The sequence below is a fragment of the Macrobrachium rosenbergii genome, chromosome 43 (genome assembly GCF_040412425.1).
Source record: "Macrobrachium rosenbergii isolate ZJJX-2024 chromosome 43, ASM4041242v1, whole genome shotgun sequence".
Taxonomy (NCBI): domain Eukaryota; kingdom Metazoa; phylum Arthropoda; class Malacostraca; order Decapoda; family Palaemonidae; genus Macrobrachium; species Macrobrachium rosenbergii.
This window is the reverse complement of record NC_089783.1, coordinates 33,549,232-33,568,717: the sequence shown is the minus strand read 5'-3', so window position 1 is coordinate 33,568,717 and position 19,486 is coordinate 33,549,232. Positions and strand designations below refer to the sequence as shown.

At 39.6% G+C, this 19,486-nt stretch overlaps 2 protein-coding genes across 2 annotated transcripts in view; one reads left to right on the top strand and one right to left on the bottom strand.

Moving 5' to 3' along the window:
• LOC136828775 (uncharacterized) overlaps positions 1–15,832 on the bottom strand; it is a 28,358-nt gene extending 12,526 nt beyond the window's left edge. Inside the window, exon 1 of the mRNA XM_067086993.1 lies at positions 15,509–15,832. The gene's annotated coding sequence lies outside the window, so the exon portion shown is untranslated. The remainder of the gene's footprint in view (positions 1–15,508) is intronic.
• On the top strand, positions 1,976–19,023 carry LOC136828777 (protein XRP2-like). The gene is made up of 7 exons (XM_067086998.1): positions 1,976–2,142; positions 5,440–5,649; positions 12,766–12,938; positions 13,150–13,306; positions 14,034–14,190; positions 14,479–14,634; positions 15,700–19,023. Exons 1-7 carry the CDS (start codon positions 2,063–2,065, stop codon positions 15,820–15,822), a joined length of 1,056 nt encoding a protein of 351 aa, XP_066943099.1. The 5' UTR covers positions 1,976–2,062; the 3' UTR covers positions 15,823–19,023.
• Positions 19,024–19,486: the final 463 nt, after the last annotated feature.

The following is a 19,486-nucleotide window of genomic DNA, read 5'->3' as shown; positions in this document are numbered from 1 at the left end:
TGGGAACGCTGGAATGAATGACATTCCCAGGTTGCGAAGATCTGTCAGGATCGAGCTTCCGCAGAAATTTGGCTTGAAGTTCGCTGACTGCAACCAATCAGAATTCGCCATCCATGACCCGCCCCTGAAGCCCGTGTATAAATTCAGAAGGACCTATGCAATCTGCCAGTCCTCTACTAGCTCCCGTTGGAGAATGACAGAAGAGTCTGTCGAACGTGTCAGCGGCAACAATTGTATAGAACCAACTGTATAGAATATATAAAGAAGCAGAATCCAGATTTTGACTTTTCCCCATGAAATGACAAATATAGGCGAGCTGTTAGCACGCACCTCCACTGAAGAGAAGTCCGCAATAAGGAAAATAGAAAAAGTCTTCTATTAAAATAAATGCAGCTGAAGCAGCAATAATATTCAATAGAACCTGTTTAAAGAGGGTCTGCTGCCAAATTATAATAATAATAATAATAATATTGACATGCAAGGCGACTAATTAAAGGTCTCTTTTAGATTAACCTTAAATTACATAAGGTTGAACGGTAGCGTTGTTGAGTACACAGTTTTACCCATAGCCTATAAAGTACTCTATAGTACGAGGTACTGAAACCCAAACGACAGCAGCCATCGTTATTACCATTTTTTGAATGTTAAGTTTCTCTTCTATTATATTCCACGAAATAAAACTCATTTCCCATTAGGGGTTTTCACTGGCCAATGAAGTCGATTACAAATGTTCAAGAAACGAATTTTTTTTTTTTCGGGGAGGGGGGGCGAACTGATCATGTAGTTTATATTTACCTTTACTTTATTATTATCATTTAATTTTACATTTTGGCACAATTCTTTCCATTATGGCACATTTTTTACACTAAACTCCGGGAAGAATTTTACAAGCTTTTGACACTCTCGACTCTAGTCACCGGTCGCACCCCCACCCCCCAACCCAAAATAGAATATATTATGTGTATTCATTCGTTATTTTCAGTACCACTTTACTGAACGTTCCTTTAAAATTTTTTCTCCATGAACTCATTCACTGAACATAGCTTTGTTTTAAATCAAGCCAGCAGTTACCCAGCACGGGCTCTTGCTCCCAGGGGACCAGCCCGTAAAAATAATAAAAAACAGACGCTACGGATGTGAGCTGTTTTATTCTACTTTTGAAGACCAATGAACGCGTCCATATACTAATCGTTCCACAACCTCTTATGAGAATTGTCATGAATTCACTAAGTTTAAATTAAGCCGGTAGTCACAAACACGGGCTCTTGCTCCGAAAGCAGCCCGTGAAACTAAACATTAGTGAAAGAAACGATGATGTAAGCTATTTTGTGATCACTAACGAAGCAAATGAACGCTCCCATTTATTGAACGTTCCTGAACCTACGATAAGAATTATTCGTCGTGAACTCACTCCTAGACATGTCTTTGATTTAGATTAAGCCGGTAGTTACCAAGCACGGGCTCTTGCTCCCAGAGGAGCAGCCCGTAAAACTAAACATAAGTAAACGACACATGAAAACTGCTTTGTGCTCACTAAGTCAATGAACGCGCCCAGTTATTGAATGTTCCTCAACCTACGATAAGAATCCTTTACCATGAATTCACTGCATAAACAGGCTTTGTTTTAAACCAAGCCAGCAGTTACCCAGCACGGGCTCTTGCTCCTAAAGCAGCAGCCCGTAAAACTAAAGAGAAAAGTTCAAGATGTGAGCAGTTTTATGCTGCTTACCAAAGACAATTATCGCACCCAATTGAACGTTCAAGTCTCCTATAAGAATCATTCGTCATGAACTAATTCTCTAAACATGCTTTGTTTTAAATCAAGCCAGCAATTGTCCAGCACGGGCTCTTGCTCCGAAAGCAGCAGCCCGTAAAACCAAACATCATTAAAAGACACTAAACACCGTTAAAAGAAACATTAAAGATATGAGCTGTTTTATGCTGCTTTGGAAGGCCTCTGAACGCGTCCATTTGTTTACAGCAGCAGACGACGCCCTGGAAATTCTTCGCGGGAAAAAGATTCCCTCGAGAACTGTCAAAAGTGTTCGGGTGTATTTCGACCATGGGCTGTCTGCAGAGCAAGGAAAAGGAAGAGAATAACCAAGTCCAGGGGGATAAGGATCCGCCCAAGACTTATTCTTGGTGAATAATTCATTTTTTATTATGTTTAGACATATATATTATCTGGCTCATCTAAGCCCTCTTCCTGGGGAGACCGATCAGATGATTGTCATTTCCATCCCTTAATTATAATAATTATGACAGTTTATCCTTACAAGAGATTCTCACTGTATAATTAAAATAATACACTTAATTTAAATTTTAACAAAAATACCAATGTGAAAATGCTGGTCCTTGAATGTACACAGATGTGCCACATGTATGATATATATATATATATATATATATATATATATATATATATATATATATATATATATATATATATATATATGTTTTGACATTTGTATTCATCTTGACGAGATCCTCACTGTATCCTCAAAATAATTTTTTTTTTATTTTAACGTAAATATCAAAGAAAATCCTGGTTACTGATTCTACCGATATTTTTCATATATATATTATTTCAATTTTGACTTTGTATTCATTTTGGGGTAACAAATGAAAGAATTGCATGGAAATGGGAGTTTTGAAAATAGAGACATATTAGGATATTGGGAGTTTTAAATAGAAATTTAAATGGAATTATACAACAAAATATAAGTAATCAAAGAAAGCAAACAAAGCCAATAGCCTAATGCATCACATAGTCCCCAACAATAATACTAAATACAGCGATACATCCTAACCTAACCTAACATACCCCAGGGCACTGTAGCGTACTAAGGGGGGGGGCCGCTTAACTTTAACTAATCCAGCTTTACTGACGTGGATTCATCCTAACCTAACCTTCACAACCCAAGCTGGATCTAGAACCCCCCCCCCCCATAAATTAATTTATGATTAAACGTTACCCTTAAGTATCTGAAGATGACTTTGTAGCCTTGGAAGGTCTGATTAATCGAGCGTTTTTCATGTCATTAGACTGATTGAGTGTCTTTAAGGGATTCACAAACCACTACTAGCCTACCTACCACTGTTGCTAGCTATGTAAGCTACATGCTGCTGTAAGCCAAGTAACTGTTACTGGCCAAGTAACATGTATGCTGTTTGTTGCTGGCTAAATTGCCTGTAATGTATGCTATTTCTGTTGTTGCAGGCTACATAACCTTAATGTATTTCCTGGCTACGTAGTCTGTATGCTGCTTTAGGTCAAATAGATGCTGCTGGCTACATAGCCCGCGCCGCTGCCGGCTAAGAAGCTGTCACTGGCTACGTAGCCTTTGTGCAGCTGCAGGCCAAGTAACTTACTGGCAATGTAGCCTGTGTGCCTCTGCAGGCCAAGTAACTGTTGCTGGCTATGTAGCCACTTCAAAGACAGTATCATGTATTATGTAATGCAGTGTTGGTTATTTGTTATGGTAATACTGTAACAAAATAAAAATCTTACTAGCCTATCTTTAACAGAGAAAGTTCTGCCTTTCTTCCTATCCTGCATTTAAAGAAATTCAGAACATATGTGTTGGTTAACTAAGGTGGCTTAGTAATAAGGTATTGGTTTAAATCACTATGGCACATACCTTTGCCAATGACCCATTCCAGTAGGAACTCTCGTATTTTGTGGTACATTCATTCCTAAAGAAATACAAACCACTGCAACTTGTATTGAAGTAAAAGAAATTATAAATACTGCACAAACAATATCTTTAAGATTTACTCTCATGCAATGATCCTAAAGCTTTACATTAATGCCTGATTGAATCTTGAATTGTTTAATATTTTCCATTTCAGTGAAAACTTAAGTGTGGTCAATACTGGGTTATTGTCTAGAGTATTATATATAAAATAGCAAAATTTCACATTTATCATAGAGCAGTGCAAGACAAAAATATTACTTTACATATTAAGACCTTTGAACAATAACTTTTCTGTGTTGCTGGGCGGTCTTAGGCCTACTGTACACTGTACCTCAGACCTTTGTGGTCGCTACCAGCAATTTATTTGGGTAGCAGATTTTTTACCATAGGAATGGAATATAGAATGTAGGCCAAAGACCCAGTACTGGGACCTATTAGGTCATTCAGTGCTGAAAGGGAAATTGATTGCAGAAAGTTTTAAAAGGTGTAACAGGAGGAAAACCTTGCAGTTGCATTATGAAACAATTGTTAGGAGAGGGTGGATAGCAAGGTGTAAGAAAGAGAATGTGAATGGAGGTACAGTAAAAGGAATGAAAAGGGTTGCAGCTAGGGGCCAAAGGGACGCTGCAAAGTAATGCCCACAGGGCACTGCCCAAGGTGCATTGACAGCACTACCCAACTACAGTACAGGGTTTTACCATTGGTATAACTGAATAGTGTTGTAAAAATGAGATATTTATTAAATGAGGAGTACTGGCGACAGTTTTCTACTCATGAGGGCTTTGGAATGTGACCCTCAGAAATGTTGATGGGCTACAGTATTTTATCAATCTCAAATTTGCCACATTCTCTGCCTCTTTACATATGCAAAAATGGATAGTATGCAGAGTAGGGAGACAGGGATATTCAGTTACTTGAGGGTTTGGGGGGGGGAGACCACCTGGCCAGGTTAGGACATGGCTCTTTAAGTTAGGTTAGAAAGGTAAGGTCTGGTTATGTCAGACACAGTATTCTAGGAGAGGTTAGGATCTCTCATGCCTACCCCCTGTTTCCGTACTCTACATCCATTCTACAAAAGTATTAAAGTACTGTGCCACAAAGTCTTAAAACTGCTGTGGAGAAATATGAAAGACTTGGCTTCAGTGGCCCTTACTCAATGAATGTGGTGCCTCGTTGGATGTCTGAAGTTCGCAATGTTTCATCATAAATGTAAGGAAGAATGGCTGGAGTAATTCCCAGGAAGAAAGCAACATGTTTTGTGAAAACAAAAATTTAGTTGAATATTTACTATAAAGTACAGTATACTTTAATTTTGTTTAGTTTTTTCTAGAAAAAATAAATAAGTTTTAACTGTGGAATATACAGTATTGCTCCATCAAGATTCACTGACTACCTTCTGATTGACTGATTATCAAATTTAGGTCTTGAAGACCAAGTGCCGGAACCCATCAGGATTATTCAGCGCACTACCTTCTGATAATGTCCTCAACATTTGCATTGTGGACATGAATTTTGTTTGATGGTCACTACTGCACTTTCTTTCTCTGATATACTTGAAAATCACGCTGGCTTCACATTCTTTATGCTATTTCATAGTGTGTTTTAGTGTAAAAAATACCATGTTGGGTTTCCTCATAGTCAATGATCTCTGCTTACAATAATTTTACATTCTCTCTACTAGTCATTTTGATTCCTTTGCTTTTTTAATCACCTTTTAATGTGGTTCTTCTGTTATTCTTAGGGACAAAAGAGAAAAGGTTAATCCAGCAGACTTCACGATAGAAAACATCTCAGGCCAAGAAGTTGGGCGGTTACCAGGTACAATAAATGGTCAGCAGTTCATCATACAAAACTGCCAGTCATCAAAAATATACTTGTTTGATTACATCAACACAATAACAGTTGATGACTGCTCTGACTGCATCATCTTTATTGGGCCCACAACTGGAAGGTAAGTGTAAGGCGGATTGTTTTACACGTATATTTTTCTCTCTAGATACTCTAGTTTCTACTCTTTTATTTTTTCACTTGAAAACTAGATTGCCAGTCAATGCAATGGCCTTTTGCCTTGTTCTTTAAGAATGTACAGAATATGTATACAGTACAGTATACACTGTACTATACTGTATTATGAACAATAACAGAGAGTAATATTTTTTGAAGTTCAGTGACTCGGTGAAAGTGGCACAAAATGTCTGAAATTCCTCTTCAAATACAAGATTCATTTGTAGAAAAATAAGAGAAAGAATCCTTCAGTAACAACACCAACATATATATTATAAGTGAAAATAAATGAAATTACAAATGATAAATGCTATGCTCAGGTCTTCATACATTATCACTTCATTTCTTCTGCGTATTAATTATTTTACAGAGCTTTCCAAGGCACTTTAGTTGGTAGTTGAATATGACATTTTTATGATAAAATAAAGTTTTATACAGTATATGCTTACCAAGTAATTACATAGCTATTGGTTCCCTAACCTATGGCAGCTTAAAAATTCAAAATTCACACGGTGGCACTTTTATCGTTAGTGTGTAGGTGACAAGGTCCCGCCCACTATCCGGGACTCGAGGAAACAACCCAGCAGAGAGCTTAATTCATTTTATGCTCTGATGTCCTTGCACGGGGAGGAGGGCAGGCTCTGATCATGTAATTACTTGGTAAGTATATATAAAACTTTATCATAAAAATGTAATTTTTATATAAGTAACTTACCAAGTAATCACATAGCTGATTCCACACTGTAAGGTGGTCGGAAAGAGCATGGACATATTCTACTCCAAAGCATTAAGTAAGTAATGAATTTGAAATAGATAGGTTGCTAACACTGAATAAATGCTTGTTGTTTCCTTACCTGTTGAGAGAGCTGCTGCAGGTAGGAACTGCCTCTGGTCGGCGCTTCTTTCAACTTGTAGTGGACGGGGCAGTATAGCCAAGGGTCGCCACTACAATAGTGGGAACTTTGCAGAGGAGGAAGTACACCGTATGCTGACAAAGTTTTAAAAGATGCCCTTGCCCTAGGCGAAGACCAGAATACAAAATGACAACACTATCACCTACACCACAGAATAAAACCAAAACCCAACCATTATCAATAAAAAAATACGAACTGGTGGGTACGCATGGTACAGTGTACCCCCAGGCTTCCCATCAACTCAAAACCTTAAGTCAAGGCGAGTGGATAACAGAGGAACAAAGAGATTCCCTATGCTTCCTCTCCCAGCACTACGCCAGCCATTGATAAAGGTCCTAAAGTGCTACAATTTTCAAACACGGTTTCTATGTCCTTGAGGTAGTGTGAGGCAAATATGGATTTGCATCTCCAGAACATCAACTGCAGGATCGAGGAAAGAGACAAGTGGTGTTTAAAAACGAGGGAAGTTGCGACTGCCCTAATTTTGTGAGCCTTAACCTTAAGTAACGGAAAGGCTTCTTCCTGGATCTGAGAGTGGGCTTCTAATATTGACTCTCTCAGAAAAAAGGGTATGGTATTTTTGAGAGAGGGCTAACTGGGTTTCTTACAGAGCACCAGAGGTTGCTCGAAGGTCCTCTAATCTTTTCTGTCCTCTGAAGATAGTACCTGAGGCACCCAACTGGACAAAGGAGTCTTTCTTTTTCCTCAGGTCCTAAGATGTCCATAAGGTTCTTGATGACGAAGGATCTAGGCCAGGGTTTAGAAGGGTCCTCGTTCTCTGTGAGGAAACCAATAGAAAGAGAGCAGACTGCGGCCTCTTGTGCAAAGCCTGTTCTCTTGTCTATTGCCTGTAACTCGCTAATACGTTTGGCAGTAGCGAGAGCCACTAAAAAGAGAGTCTTTTTCATGAGATCCCTGAGGGAAACAGAACGAAGAGGTTTGAATTGAGGACCTGAAAGCCACTTCAGTACAACATCTAAGTTCCAAGAGATGTTGGAAGAACTTTCTTTCTTGGACATATCGAAGGATTTGATCAAGTCGGTGATATCTTGATTAGAAGACAGGTCCATTCCTTTGTGCTTAAAAACTGAGCTGAGCATCAACCTATACCCTTTGGTGGTAGAGGTCGATAGCTTCCTGACGGACTTTAGGAATAACAAAAAGTCGGCTATTTGGCTTATAGATGTCTCAGAGGAAGAGACATTATGGCGCCTGCACCACCTTCTGAAGACTGCCTCTGCATCTCGCAATTGCCTCTGCAGCCTGTCTCAAAAACCCTTTTGCTCTGATGAGGCACTTGACAGTCTGAAGCCTGTCAGGGCCAGAGTGGATAACCCTTGGTGGAATCTGAGAAAGTGGGGCTGCCTGAGCAGAGACCGTTTTTGTGGAAGGAGTCTTGGGTAGTCTACCAGGAGTCGAATCAAGTCTGGAAACCATTCCTTGTTCGGCCAAAATGGGGCTACTAGGGTCATGGAGGTGTTCTGATGTGTTGACAGCATGTTGATTACTTCCCTGATCAGTCTGAAGGGAGGGAAGGCATACACATCTAAGTCTGTCCAGTCCAAAAGCACGGCGTCTGTGCTCCATGCTTGAGGATCCGGGACTGGAGAGCACAATAGGGGAAGACGGTGGTTTCTCGACATTGCAAAAAGATCCACTGTGAGTTTGCCCCACAGTTTCCACAGGTTGTCGCGATTATCGGGTCTAAGGTTCAGTCAGTTGGAAGGACCTGTTTGAGGCGGCTTAATTCGTCCGCAATCACATTCATTCTCCCTTGAATGAACCGGGTGACAAGAGAGACTTGGTTTTTCTCCGCCCACAGAAGGAGATCCCTTGCCGTCTCGTACAGAGAGAGGGAATGAGTGCCCCCCCCTGATCCTAAAAGGACTGAGGGCCCAGGTGAATTGCTCTCAGTTCCTTTACGTTGATGTGAGAATTCTGTTGTACCGTAGTCCATGTTCCGGAGACTTCCCAGCCGTCCAGAAGGGCGCCCCAGCCTAGGTCGGAGGCATCTGAATAACATAGAAGGTCTGGGCGCACTGGAAGAAGAGCTTCCCTTCCTAAAGTCTTTCTCCACACAGCCACACCAGAGATCCTCTTTGATTTCGGACATAATCGGGAAGATAAAAGAGTCTGGTTGGGTTTTTCTACAATTTGCTTTGAGGAAAAACTGAAGGGGTCTCATGTGCAGTCTGCCTAGAATTACAAACTGCTCTACTGAAGCAAGGGTCCCCAGAAGACTCATCCACTGCACTGCCGAGCAGGAAGGAAGAGCAAGGAACTGACTAACAGTTTGAAGGCAGTTCTCGACTCTTTTGGGCGACAGAAAAGCCCAAAAAGTCTGAGAGTTCAAAATTATCCCGAGATAGAATCAGAAGGGATTTCTTTTTGTTTATGAGGATGCGTAACTCCTGTGTCAGGCAAAGAATTCTTCTCAAGTCCTCCGCGCACTTTTCCTTTGACGACGAGCGGAGAAGCCAATCGTCTAGATATAAGTTGATGTTGATTCCCAGAAGGTGAAGCCAATTCCCCAGAGGAGCAAGGATTCGTATGAAAACTTGAGGATCCATTGATAAGCCGAAGCACAAGGCCTGGAACTGTAGTATCCTGTCCTGAAAAATGAAGCGTAGAAATTTTCTTGAGTCTGGGTGAACAGGGACATGAGAATACACATCCTGCATATCCAGGGTGACCATCCAGTCCCCCTGTTGTACTGAGGACGTGACAGAGCGAACAGTCTCCATATGAAACTTCGTCTTCAGTACGAACATATTCAAGGCGCTGACATCCAGAACAGGCCTCCAGCCCCCCCCAGGCCTTTGGAACCACGAAAAGGCGATTGTACAAACCTCTGAGTGGGGATCTAGCACTTCTTCCACTGCTCCTTAGGAAAGAAGGGATTGGACTTCTTGAGAGAGAGCCAAAAACTTCATGGAACCTTTTGAATACGCTGTCAAGGCAATTGGAGATGTAACTAAAGGAGGAGTCTTTATGAAAGGAATGGAGTAGCCCTCCTTGAGAACCTTGATCACCCAGGGGTCTGCTCCTCTGCTCTCCCATTCTTTCCAATAAAGTAGAAGTCTGGCTCTTACCTGGGCGCAGAGGACTAACTTCTCACTTCTTGGGGTTGGATTTGAAGGAAGACCTCTTAATGGACTCTGTAGGAGGTCACAAGTTTGATCTAGGTCGAGGCTGGGTCTTAGCTCTCCCTCCACAAAAGGGTTGAGACTGAAGAGGGGAGAATGATCTTGATGCGGAAGGCACAGGCTCCTTCGGACATGTAGTGGACTGTGCCAACTAGTCAGTGGTGGACTTACTCTGTAAGTCCGAAAGAATCTCCTTCACTGTGCTTTGAGGAAAGAGATGAGACTTGTCTAAAGGAGCGAAAAGTAAAGCTGACTTCTAAGTCGGCGGGACTCCTTTCGAGGTGAACATACACCAGAGCTCCCTCTTCTTAAGGACGGCCATAGAAAATAGGGAGGCAAGTTCTAAAGAGCCATCTCTAATTGCTCTGTCTGAGCATGAATGAACTCCTAGCCAATCAGAGGCAAAATCTTCAGCTAGATCAGGACAGTCTTCAGTCTTCCTCGCTAGCGCCCCGATGGCCCAATCGAGGAAACTAAATATCTCAAACACCTTACATATGTTCTTGATAAGGTGATCCAGTTCAGCCGACAAAAAGGCCGTTCTGTGAGATGAATCCACCAGACCAGAGAAGTCCCCTTGGGAGGAGGCAGGAACTCCCAAAAAGGAGCTTCCCCGGTGGTATAGTAAGAGTACCTCATCTTCAACAATTTGCTGGGCGGAAAAGCAAATGTCGCTTTGCCCTGAATTTGCTGGGCGGAAAAGCAAATGTCGCTTTGCCCTGTTCTCTCTTAGTGGCCAGCCAGGCATGAACTACTCTGAGAGCCTTCTTCAAGGGGGAGGAAAGAACTAGCTTGGGTAACCTGGTACCTTCTGACGAATGCTTTTTCGTGAGGAAGGTAGAAGCTGGAGAAGTAGACGAAGCAGGCACGAAGAAATCAGGGAAATTATCCAGGAGGAAAAGCAGAAGAGACGAGTAAGCAGAAGAGGTAACCGAATCCTGAACAAACTCTTTCTCCACTGAAGAGACAGGAGACAATGATTTATCCTTGGACTCTGGAGCAGAAGAGGATTTCTTCAAAAAACCCATAAGCTCAGTCAATTGGTGCTTGAGTGGGGCTAAAGAATTTTCCTGGACCAATGAGGAAGACAGAATAACAGAAGAAGGTGCATGGGCTCCAGAAGCAGAAGCTGGGAGTTCGGCTGTTGGCGTCAGAAGTTTGGGAGTTAGTGCCGGGCGCTCTAGAGTGGAAGTTTGGCGCGAGATGGTGGGCGCCGGGCGCTCATCAGCGGTATTCTGGCGAGAGACAGCGGGCACCGGGCGCTCATCCGCAGTATTCTGGCACGAGGCGGGAGGTGCCAGGCGCTCATCAGCAGAAGTCTGGCGCAAGTCAGTGGGCTCTTGGCACTCGGAAGAAGTCGGGCACTTAGAACGCTTATAGCGCTCAAGACTATCTCTGAAGAAATGGCAATGATGAGCAAGAGAATCAGGCTGGACTTGAAAGCTGCAGGAAGGTTGTGGGCTAGTCTCCCTGTACCTCTTGACAGCCAGGAGGGAAGAATCGCTAATATCCACACGTCTCTTGAGTGGGCGTGAAGAAGTCGAGTAGCAATATGGGAGCTTCTTGTGCAGACTGGAAGATTCCAAATCAGAAGAAAGTTGATGCACAGGAACGCCTTTCCAATGGCGTTTAGTTGAAGCCTGAGAGCACACGACAGGCTTGACAGAGGGGGTGACTGCCTGTGGGCAAACCCCACCAGCTTCCCTTGGACTTCTGGTATGTCTTCTCCCCAGTGCGGGGGAGCGGAACAATGACCTTCATCTAGGAGCACTGGTGGGACAGACAGCCACCTCCTCAGTATATACAGCACTCTCACTTCTCACTGCACTGTCAATACTTACATTTTTTTCCATTAGAGATTTAATAGCTGATCCCATTTTCATGATAGCACTAGATAATACACTAAATTTTTTATTGAACCTAGATTCGAGGCTGGCAATGGCACTAAGAGTGGAATCATGGAAACCTGGAACAGGAGTAGATGGTAAAGTAGGAGGACTTAGGATAGGAGGAGGAGGAATTGGAGGAGTGGTAGTTCTGTCATCCCCTACATTTTCCAAAGGAATGGAATCTACATTGGCCCTACTTTCACCCCTAATGGCTGCTTTCCTCTTATCTCTTTCTAATTTCTCTAGATGGGATTTCAAAGTTTTCCATTTCTTATCCTCCCAATCCTGATGCTCTATGTAAATATTATCCTTACTACATTCTTGCACCCTACATTTAGTGCATTTTGTGTGAGAATCGTAAGAAAGCTTAGTTAGCCTAGTTCTACAACCGTCAGAACAAAAGTGAATACCAGATGAAATGGAATCCGACATCGTTAACTAAATAATACCTCGAACAACAATTCAACAGTGGTAGCAAGCCGCAAAGCAACAAATTCTGAATACTTCACCAAATTCATGTAAAGAAAAGCCGAAAAGCGAAGAAGCAGCTGCGTGAAAACTTCCAATGTTAACTGGAAGCCGGCAGAAAAAGAATTGAGCTCTCCACTGGGTTGTTTCCTCGTGTCCCGGATGGTGGGCGGGACCTTTTCACCTACACACTAACAGCGCCATCGCGCGAATTTTGAATTTTTAAGCTGCTATAGGTTAGGGAACCAATAGCTATATAATTACTTGGTAAGTTACTTATATAAAAATAAAATTTTGGTCAAAGGCCAAGTGCTGGGACCTATGAGGAGGTCATTCAGCACTGAAAGGGAAATTGAGAGTAAAAAGGTTTGAGAGGTGTTACAAGAGGAAGACCTCCCAGTTGCACTATGAAACAATTGTTAGGAGAGGGTGGAAAGTAAGATGGAAGACAATATGAATGGAGGTACAGTCAAAGTAATGAAACGGGTTACAGCTAGGGGCCAAAGGGACTCTTCAAAGAGCCTTAAGTAATGCCTACAGTGCCCTAAGGCACTTTAGTATAATTCAGTAACCGAATAAAATTCCAGTTATTTGTTTTATCCTGCAGTGTGATTTGATTCTTTTCATGATTTTGGTTTCTTTGCAGTCTCTTCTTGAGAGACTGTCACGACTGCGTTATTATGGCTGCATGTGGGCAGTTTCGTACCCGAGACTGCTGTAAGATGGATGTGTTCCTTCTCTGTCAGACACAGCCAATTATAGAGGCGTCAACAAAAATGAGATTTGGGTGTTTCCAGGCATATTACCCTCAGCTTGCAGGTATGGAATATTTTTTGCCTGTGATCTTTTGCCTAAGAAATCATAAGATTGCAAAATGTGTGTTAGAATGATAGGGTTTTCCTCTATGAAGCAAATATTTTTGTCATCATTTCCATGGATCATATTCATCGGTTTTGTTGCCGTCACCACTGTTGTTTACAATATTACTACATAAAGAATACAGATAACTGAATGTTTACTTTCTTTTCAGATCATTTTACCAAAGCTAAAATCAGCATTTTTAACAATAACTGGTCCAACATTCATGACTTCACACCTGTTGAAGGAGAGACAAACTGGTCAAGTGTTTCGCAAAATTCAGCCCTAGTAGAAGTCTTCAAATTGCCTAAAAGCGAAGATTTCAAAAGGTTTGTATTGGCTTGGATATTCAATTTATAGTTTTGGTTCTCAGTGTAGATATTTTGAAGAAACTTGCATGATTTGCTTCTTGAAATGACCATTGTATCTCTAACTAAGATCTTTATGTAAGAGTAGGCCACTGTATACAAGATTTCATTCATACCAGAGAAAGTAGCTGATGATTTTATAATCAGGGGCTTTGTGAAGCAATGCTTTGCACCTTGTGCTAATGCATTTGTACATGCTTATTTAGCATTGATGATAGTACTGTATATATATGTTTGCTTAGCAATCTTGGACTTGTTAGTATGAACTGAGTGACAGTTAAGTTTAGGTTACAATAACCTTGCTTAGAGATGAAATATATGAAAAAATTTGACATTCTGCATACTAATATTGGACACTTTCTAAAAAACTACCTTGAACTTCAAACACATTAGCATCCTTAGGAATTAGATTTGTGTCTAATATACTTGTAACACATTAGAATGCTTTCATTATACGTAAGTATCTCTTTAGATTTTGCAGTCGTAATCTGTCTTACAGGGAGGTAAAAGGCTCTTCATATACAGTACTGTTCTTTTACCTCAAAGGATCAACTGTGGTTTCACTACGATTTATTGTTACTGCTCATACGTGTTTGTTGACAACAGTGTCGTAATAGTATCTAAACACATCTTTACAATAACCTTATTTCCTTTATATAAAGTGTTTTGTATTGTTTTGACATTGTAGCGTGGGTCTGTCTCTCGATACCAACATGAGCATTGTCCCTTACTCATTGGGGTCTCCAGTGTATGGGACACAGGAAGCGACACTGATCATTTTCTTTTATGATGCATCGTACAAACAAAGGGCCATTAACTTCATAACGCTGCTAAGAACAGAAGTTGTAAGTACTTAGCCAGCTGTATTTATTATACTGTGTTGACACTGCATGTTTACTCCAAAACACTCAAGACTTGAATTTCAAGGTGGGAAGTACCATGATTAATTTCTGTCCATAGATATATACTATGTACAGCAGATATCATCTACAGTAGTTCCAACATAACTGTGGTACAGTATTAGGTTTCCTTAAAATCAAGTCAGCAGTGCTGTTTAACCAAGATACTGATACATTGTAGTTCTTATGGTTTAATATCCTCTTTAGATATTTAATTTACACCATTTATTCTAGACCAATTGTGTAATACAACACAGTCGTGAGGTCAAAATGGAAGTTGCAGATGCACAGCGTGTTTTCCGAACATCAGAATACAACAGCGTCATTAGTCAGGGTCCAGTCATAGCTTTACTCTGTCTTGGGAATGGTGTAATGGAGGCTAGCAGTGCGGTAAGAATACTTTCATTGTTCAGCTCGTGTTGTCCTTATTTATGTAACGTGCCCATGAAAATTGGTGACTTTTAACATGAAAAGTCTCAAATTTGCAATCTTTTTATTATGCTTTATATTCTTTTCTACATTACTTTTTACTTCTCTTTCATTGCAGATATGTGTTTTACCCTATCATCACTTGAAAGTAGAATTAGTTATTACATATCTCTCTTCTTCTTTTGTATGTGTAATCATTTTCATATACATTTGTTTTTCAATTCTTTTTCACTTTTTATATAAGGAATATATGTTTTACTCTTATTAAGCGTGCTTGTAAGTACATTTACTCAAAGCTAATCTTTCCCTCTCTCTCTCTTGTTTGTAATAATTTTTCAGTTTTTATTTTTTAAATTCTTTTCCACTTTTTTTGTAATGAATACAGTATATGTTTTACTCTAATTATATGTACATTACTTGTAGGCACAGTTACTTAATGCTAGTCTCTCTCTTCTCTCTCTCTCTCACATGAGCATTCATTTTCTTTTGTTTTTACTCAATTTTCAAATCACTTCATCCAGCCTGTTACTATTCTTCTTCTTACTGCCCTCTCAATACCTACTGGTCAGTGTATCCTAAAATAACAAATATTTTACCTCTTTCAAGTTCAGCTCTTTCACCACATGTTTTGTCACTGCCCTTTCTTCTCATTAGCTTTTCTTAATTCATTTTTGCATCAGAGAAGAAATCTCATACTCCAAGTATATTTTGCAATCCTGAACATCTTAGTTGCAAATTCATCCCACACCTTTCCATTGGCCTCCAATGGTCACTTTCCTGACTGTACTTTTCTTTTTGCTTCCATTCCAATTATCAAAACATTTAATTTACTTACCTTGATTTTCAGTCCTCTCTTCTCCATTCTGCTCATTCATGTTTCAAACACTTCTAGAACCCTGCCTCTGATTCAGCTCTTAACACTAGGTCATCTGCATATGGAAGATAAAATGACATGTAATTATTCCAATCTGTAACAACCGATTCCTTGATTTGTTGTGAAATAGAATGACAGATCTTTATTTTCAGATCGCTGCACAAGTGAACTCATCCTCCACAAGCCAGACGGTTTACGTGACATCTGACAGCAACACCAGCAATCAGCAAATTGATGCCTTCTTCTCTTACGCCTCCATGTCAATGTCCCTCTGAAAAGTGTATGCTGAAATGATTCACAGAAAGTCTTTTACTTCAGGCAATGATCACGGGACCTGCTTACAAAACTACTGTTTGGTTTGCCAAATTTAATAGACAATGCCCTACTAACAAACATTCAAGTTACAAACATTCAGAGATATGAGCAAACATGATCATAAATTAAAATTGCTTTTGGTAAGAACGCTTATTATCATAATTTATTTAGGTTTTATGTATCCTTTATATTAATAACATACTGTACTCTATAAAATACAGTACTGTACTGTATGTGCACTGCACAGTACTGTATTGTGTTTTAAGATTAAAAAACGTACAGTACTGCACAGTATTGACTTTTACATCATATTGTACTTAAATAGGCGTGAAGACCAACTTACGAACAATTCAAGATACAAACGGCCGTTCGGAATGTTACTCGTTCGTATGTAGGGTAATGTCTGTAGTCATAGCTGTACTACTTAAAAATATTTTATACAGTACTTTCTCATTTAGTAGGCAAGTATGACGAAACTCAGGCACTCAGTAGAAATACACTCAGTTTATTATTTTAATAGATCATAAGTTTCTCTGTTACATTTTCATTGGGCCTTGCAGAAGCCTTTGCAGGAATAACATCTGGGTAGCTTATGGTAATTCTACTTGTTCTAAATATTTCGGAGACCTAATCTGAAGTGTAAGACTTAATGAGAGCATTCTTTGTATGTCTTTGAAGTAATATTGAATTTGTTTTATTGAATTAAGACTTAATGATCCCAGAATTAGATTACAGTACTAATGATTACAGACGTTTAGTTGTAATAATGCACACTTGTCTGAATACAATAAATTTAATTTAGCACACTCGTACACTACTTGTTAACATTACCATTTCAACATTAATATTTTTCTCATTTTTACAGTAAAAATAATAAATGTCTGGTAATTTAAAATGGTTGCCATTCACAATTAGCCTGAAAGTAGACATGGCTGTGACCATAATGTCTGGGATCAGTGCTCTTAACATTACACTACATACTTCAAAAAAAGGTTGTTCCCAGTAAGTATTATTATTATTCAGAACACGAACCCTATTCATATGGGGTTCATGTTCTAAATAATAAACACAGTATGTCCCCATGTGCAGGGAAAAAAGCACATGCAAAATGTTAAGTCTCCTAGAAAGGGTATGGGTTCACGCAAGGTTTTGTATTCAGGTTTTTTAAAGTGAATTTATATATTTGATTTGTGGCTGGAAGATGCTTAAAAGCACTTATGTGTCTGTTTTAATATATTAAACCTCAGTTTTCAGAGGCCCTCATAGTATGTGTTCGTGGATGGCGAAGGTATTTACAGTGCTGTGTTAACGTGGAGTTTAATTTTTTAAAGTGTATTTTATCCAGATATATTCTTTTTCTTGATATTTTTTGTGAAGCATTTTTTTACAGGTCAAAATGAATTTCTCAGAGAAGAAAGCAGATTTTATCATAGGACAATGAGCAATAGGTTTTGCTAGTGGCCAATATATCATAGACATATAAATGTAATATTCCTTCACATGCTGCATTCACAACTATTGTGTAATCATGCAAGGAACATACTGACACTTCTCATAAGATTTAGTGTTAACCTAAGAGGAGAGACCAGGTACTGAATTGTTTATCAGAAGCACACTAAGTGGTTATAGTTAGGCAAATGACAAACATCTGAAGAGGGCCCTGTTTCACCCAGTACAACTCATTTTGTTACTTTCTCTGCATGTGGGCAGAACTTTACGTGAAGCTTATCACTTTGTCAAGTTTTTGCCGAGCACTGTTTTTTGTCTTTCACTTGTAGTCACTCATCATTTATTGTCTATTGGTATTTGGTGTTTCGTTTATGGAATCTGTATAATAACCACAATTCTTATGTGGCTCAATGCATCACCACCAGTTGGCATCACAGATTTTCCTTACTCGGGTTTTTACACTATTCAACTTGTCTAGAATGGCTATGGTGCACATGACTTTGGTGATCACCAAAAGATGATGCTGTCGAAGGGGTGTGTATGAGTGGCTGATGGTTCAGCAGGATGGTAGAATAGAACAGAACATAGAGAATTTAGGCCAAAGGCAAAGTGCTGGGACCTATGAGGTCATTCAGTGCTTAAACAGAAATTTACAGTAAAAATCTCTGAAAGGTGTAACAGGAGGAAAACCTCGCAGTTGCACTATGGTTCAATTGTTAGGAGAAGGTGGAAAGTAAGATGAAAGAAAGATAATATGAACAGAGATACAGTAAAAGGAATGAAGGGGTTGCAGCTAGGGGCTGAAGGGATGTTGCAAATAACTGTAAGTAATGTATACACTGCAGCACTACCTCCCTACGGGGCTGGACATAAGGTGGAGAGTGTCTGAATTGTCTGGTGCTGAGATGTACAGCAATTAGTTCTCTATCGAAGGTGCTATACTTTTATCTTATGAAGTGAACCCATGTTACCAGCATCAAAAGCTCTTTTCCACTACTGTACATTCACTTGTACAGCTCTCCCCATCTTACTTCCATATGAACACTATATTCTTTGTTAGTGTGGATTTCAAGTCAATGGCCTTGTGGGCTTGATCCATATGAATAGGGTTCTTCATCATCTGAAATAATAAGGAATAAATATTTTATGTTTGGAAGTTTCATGATGTTTTTTTTAGGGCACATATTATAGGATCGTCCTTTGTTTGAGTCTTCACTGTAGACATGCAGATTCCAAATAGACAAGATAGTATTATGGTATCAGTAACCACTTTTCTCTCTGGTTGGCAGAGATATTTAGGTACACCACCCTCCTTCAAAGTGGAGGAAAGTCATTTAACAGGTGAGACAGGGGTCTCTGTTTTGGGATAACACAACTAACAATGTAAGCACAGCTCTCCGAGTTTCTAATTACCGATTCAGAATTTGGTTCCCCTACTACACAAGTAATGACATTAGTATTTAAAATGAGTATGTTCTGAAAAAAAAAAATTGATTTTTGCCTGTGATTCTCACGTCAGAATAATGCATCCGTCCAGTATGTGATAACGAGCATCCTATTAGCACTATTTTTATATATTAAGTCATTTTATATCATTCCAAACCAAAGATGTAGCTATATGTAGTTTTGTTGAATGACAACCATTCAGAATGCTTTAGTGCACAATCTCATGTTGAATATAATTTTATATGGTTAATAAATTATTTAACATTTACTTTTTATTGGTCACCTTTAAGTTGCTATCTCCCAGTTAAAAGGTCCAACCTTGTTTACTCAACTCATGACAGTTATAATTGGCTGTCTCCAAATGTAATAAATCATTGTTGGACTGTGTAGTTGATTTTAAAGCTGGAAGTCTGCAAGTCTTCCAAACAACTTTGATAACAAACAATGTATTTATGCAGTGTTGTTGGAAAACTGCTCATACTGACATTATTGAAATCATGCTGATTCAGTATTACTGTATATTCCTAAAAATTGGAATGTACAGTACTGGACTTCATAAAACAATGCTGGTGTATCTGGGCGAAATGAAGAATTATCTTTGTAAAAACTGATTCTTTCCTATGAGAATACAAACTTCTTTTACACAGAGACTGGTGTGGATCTCCCACCCAGAAACGTCAGCTTCTTGGTCACGTATATGAACAAGGAAAGAACAACTCCAGCAGCCAC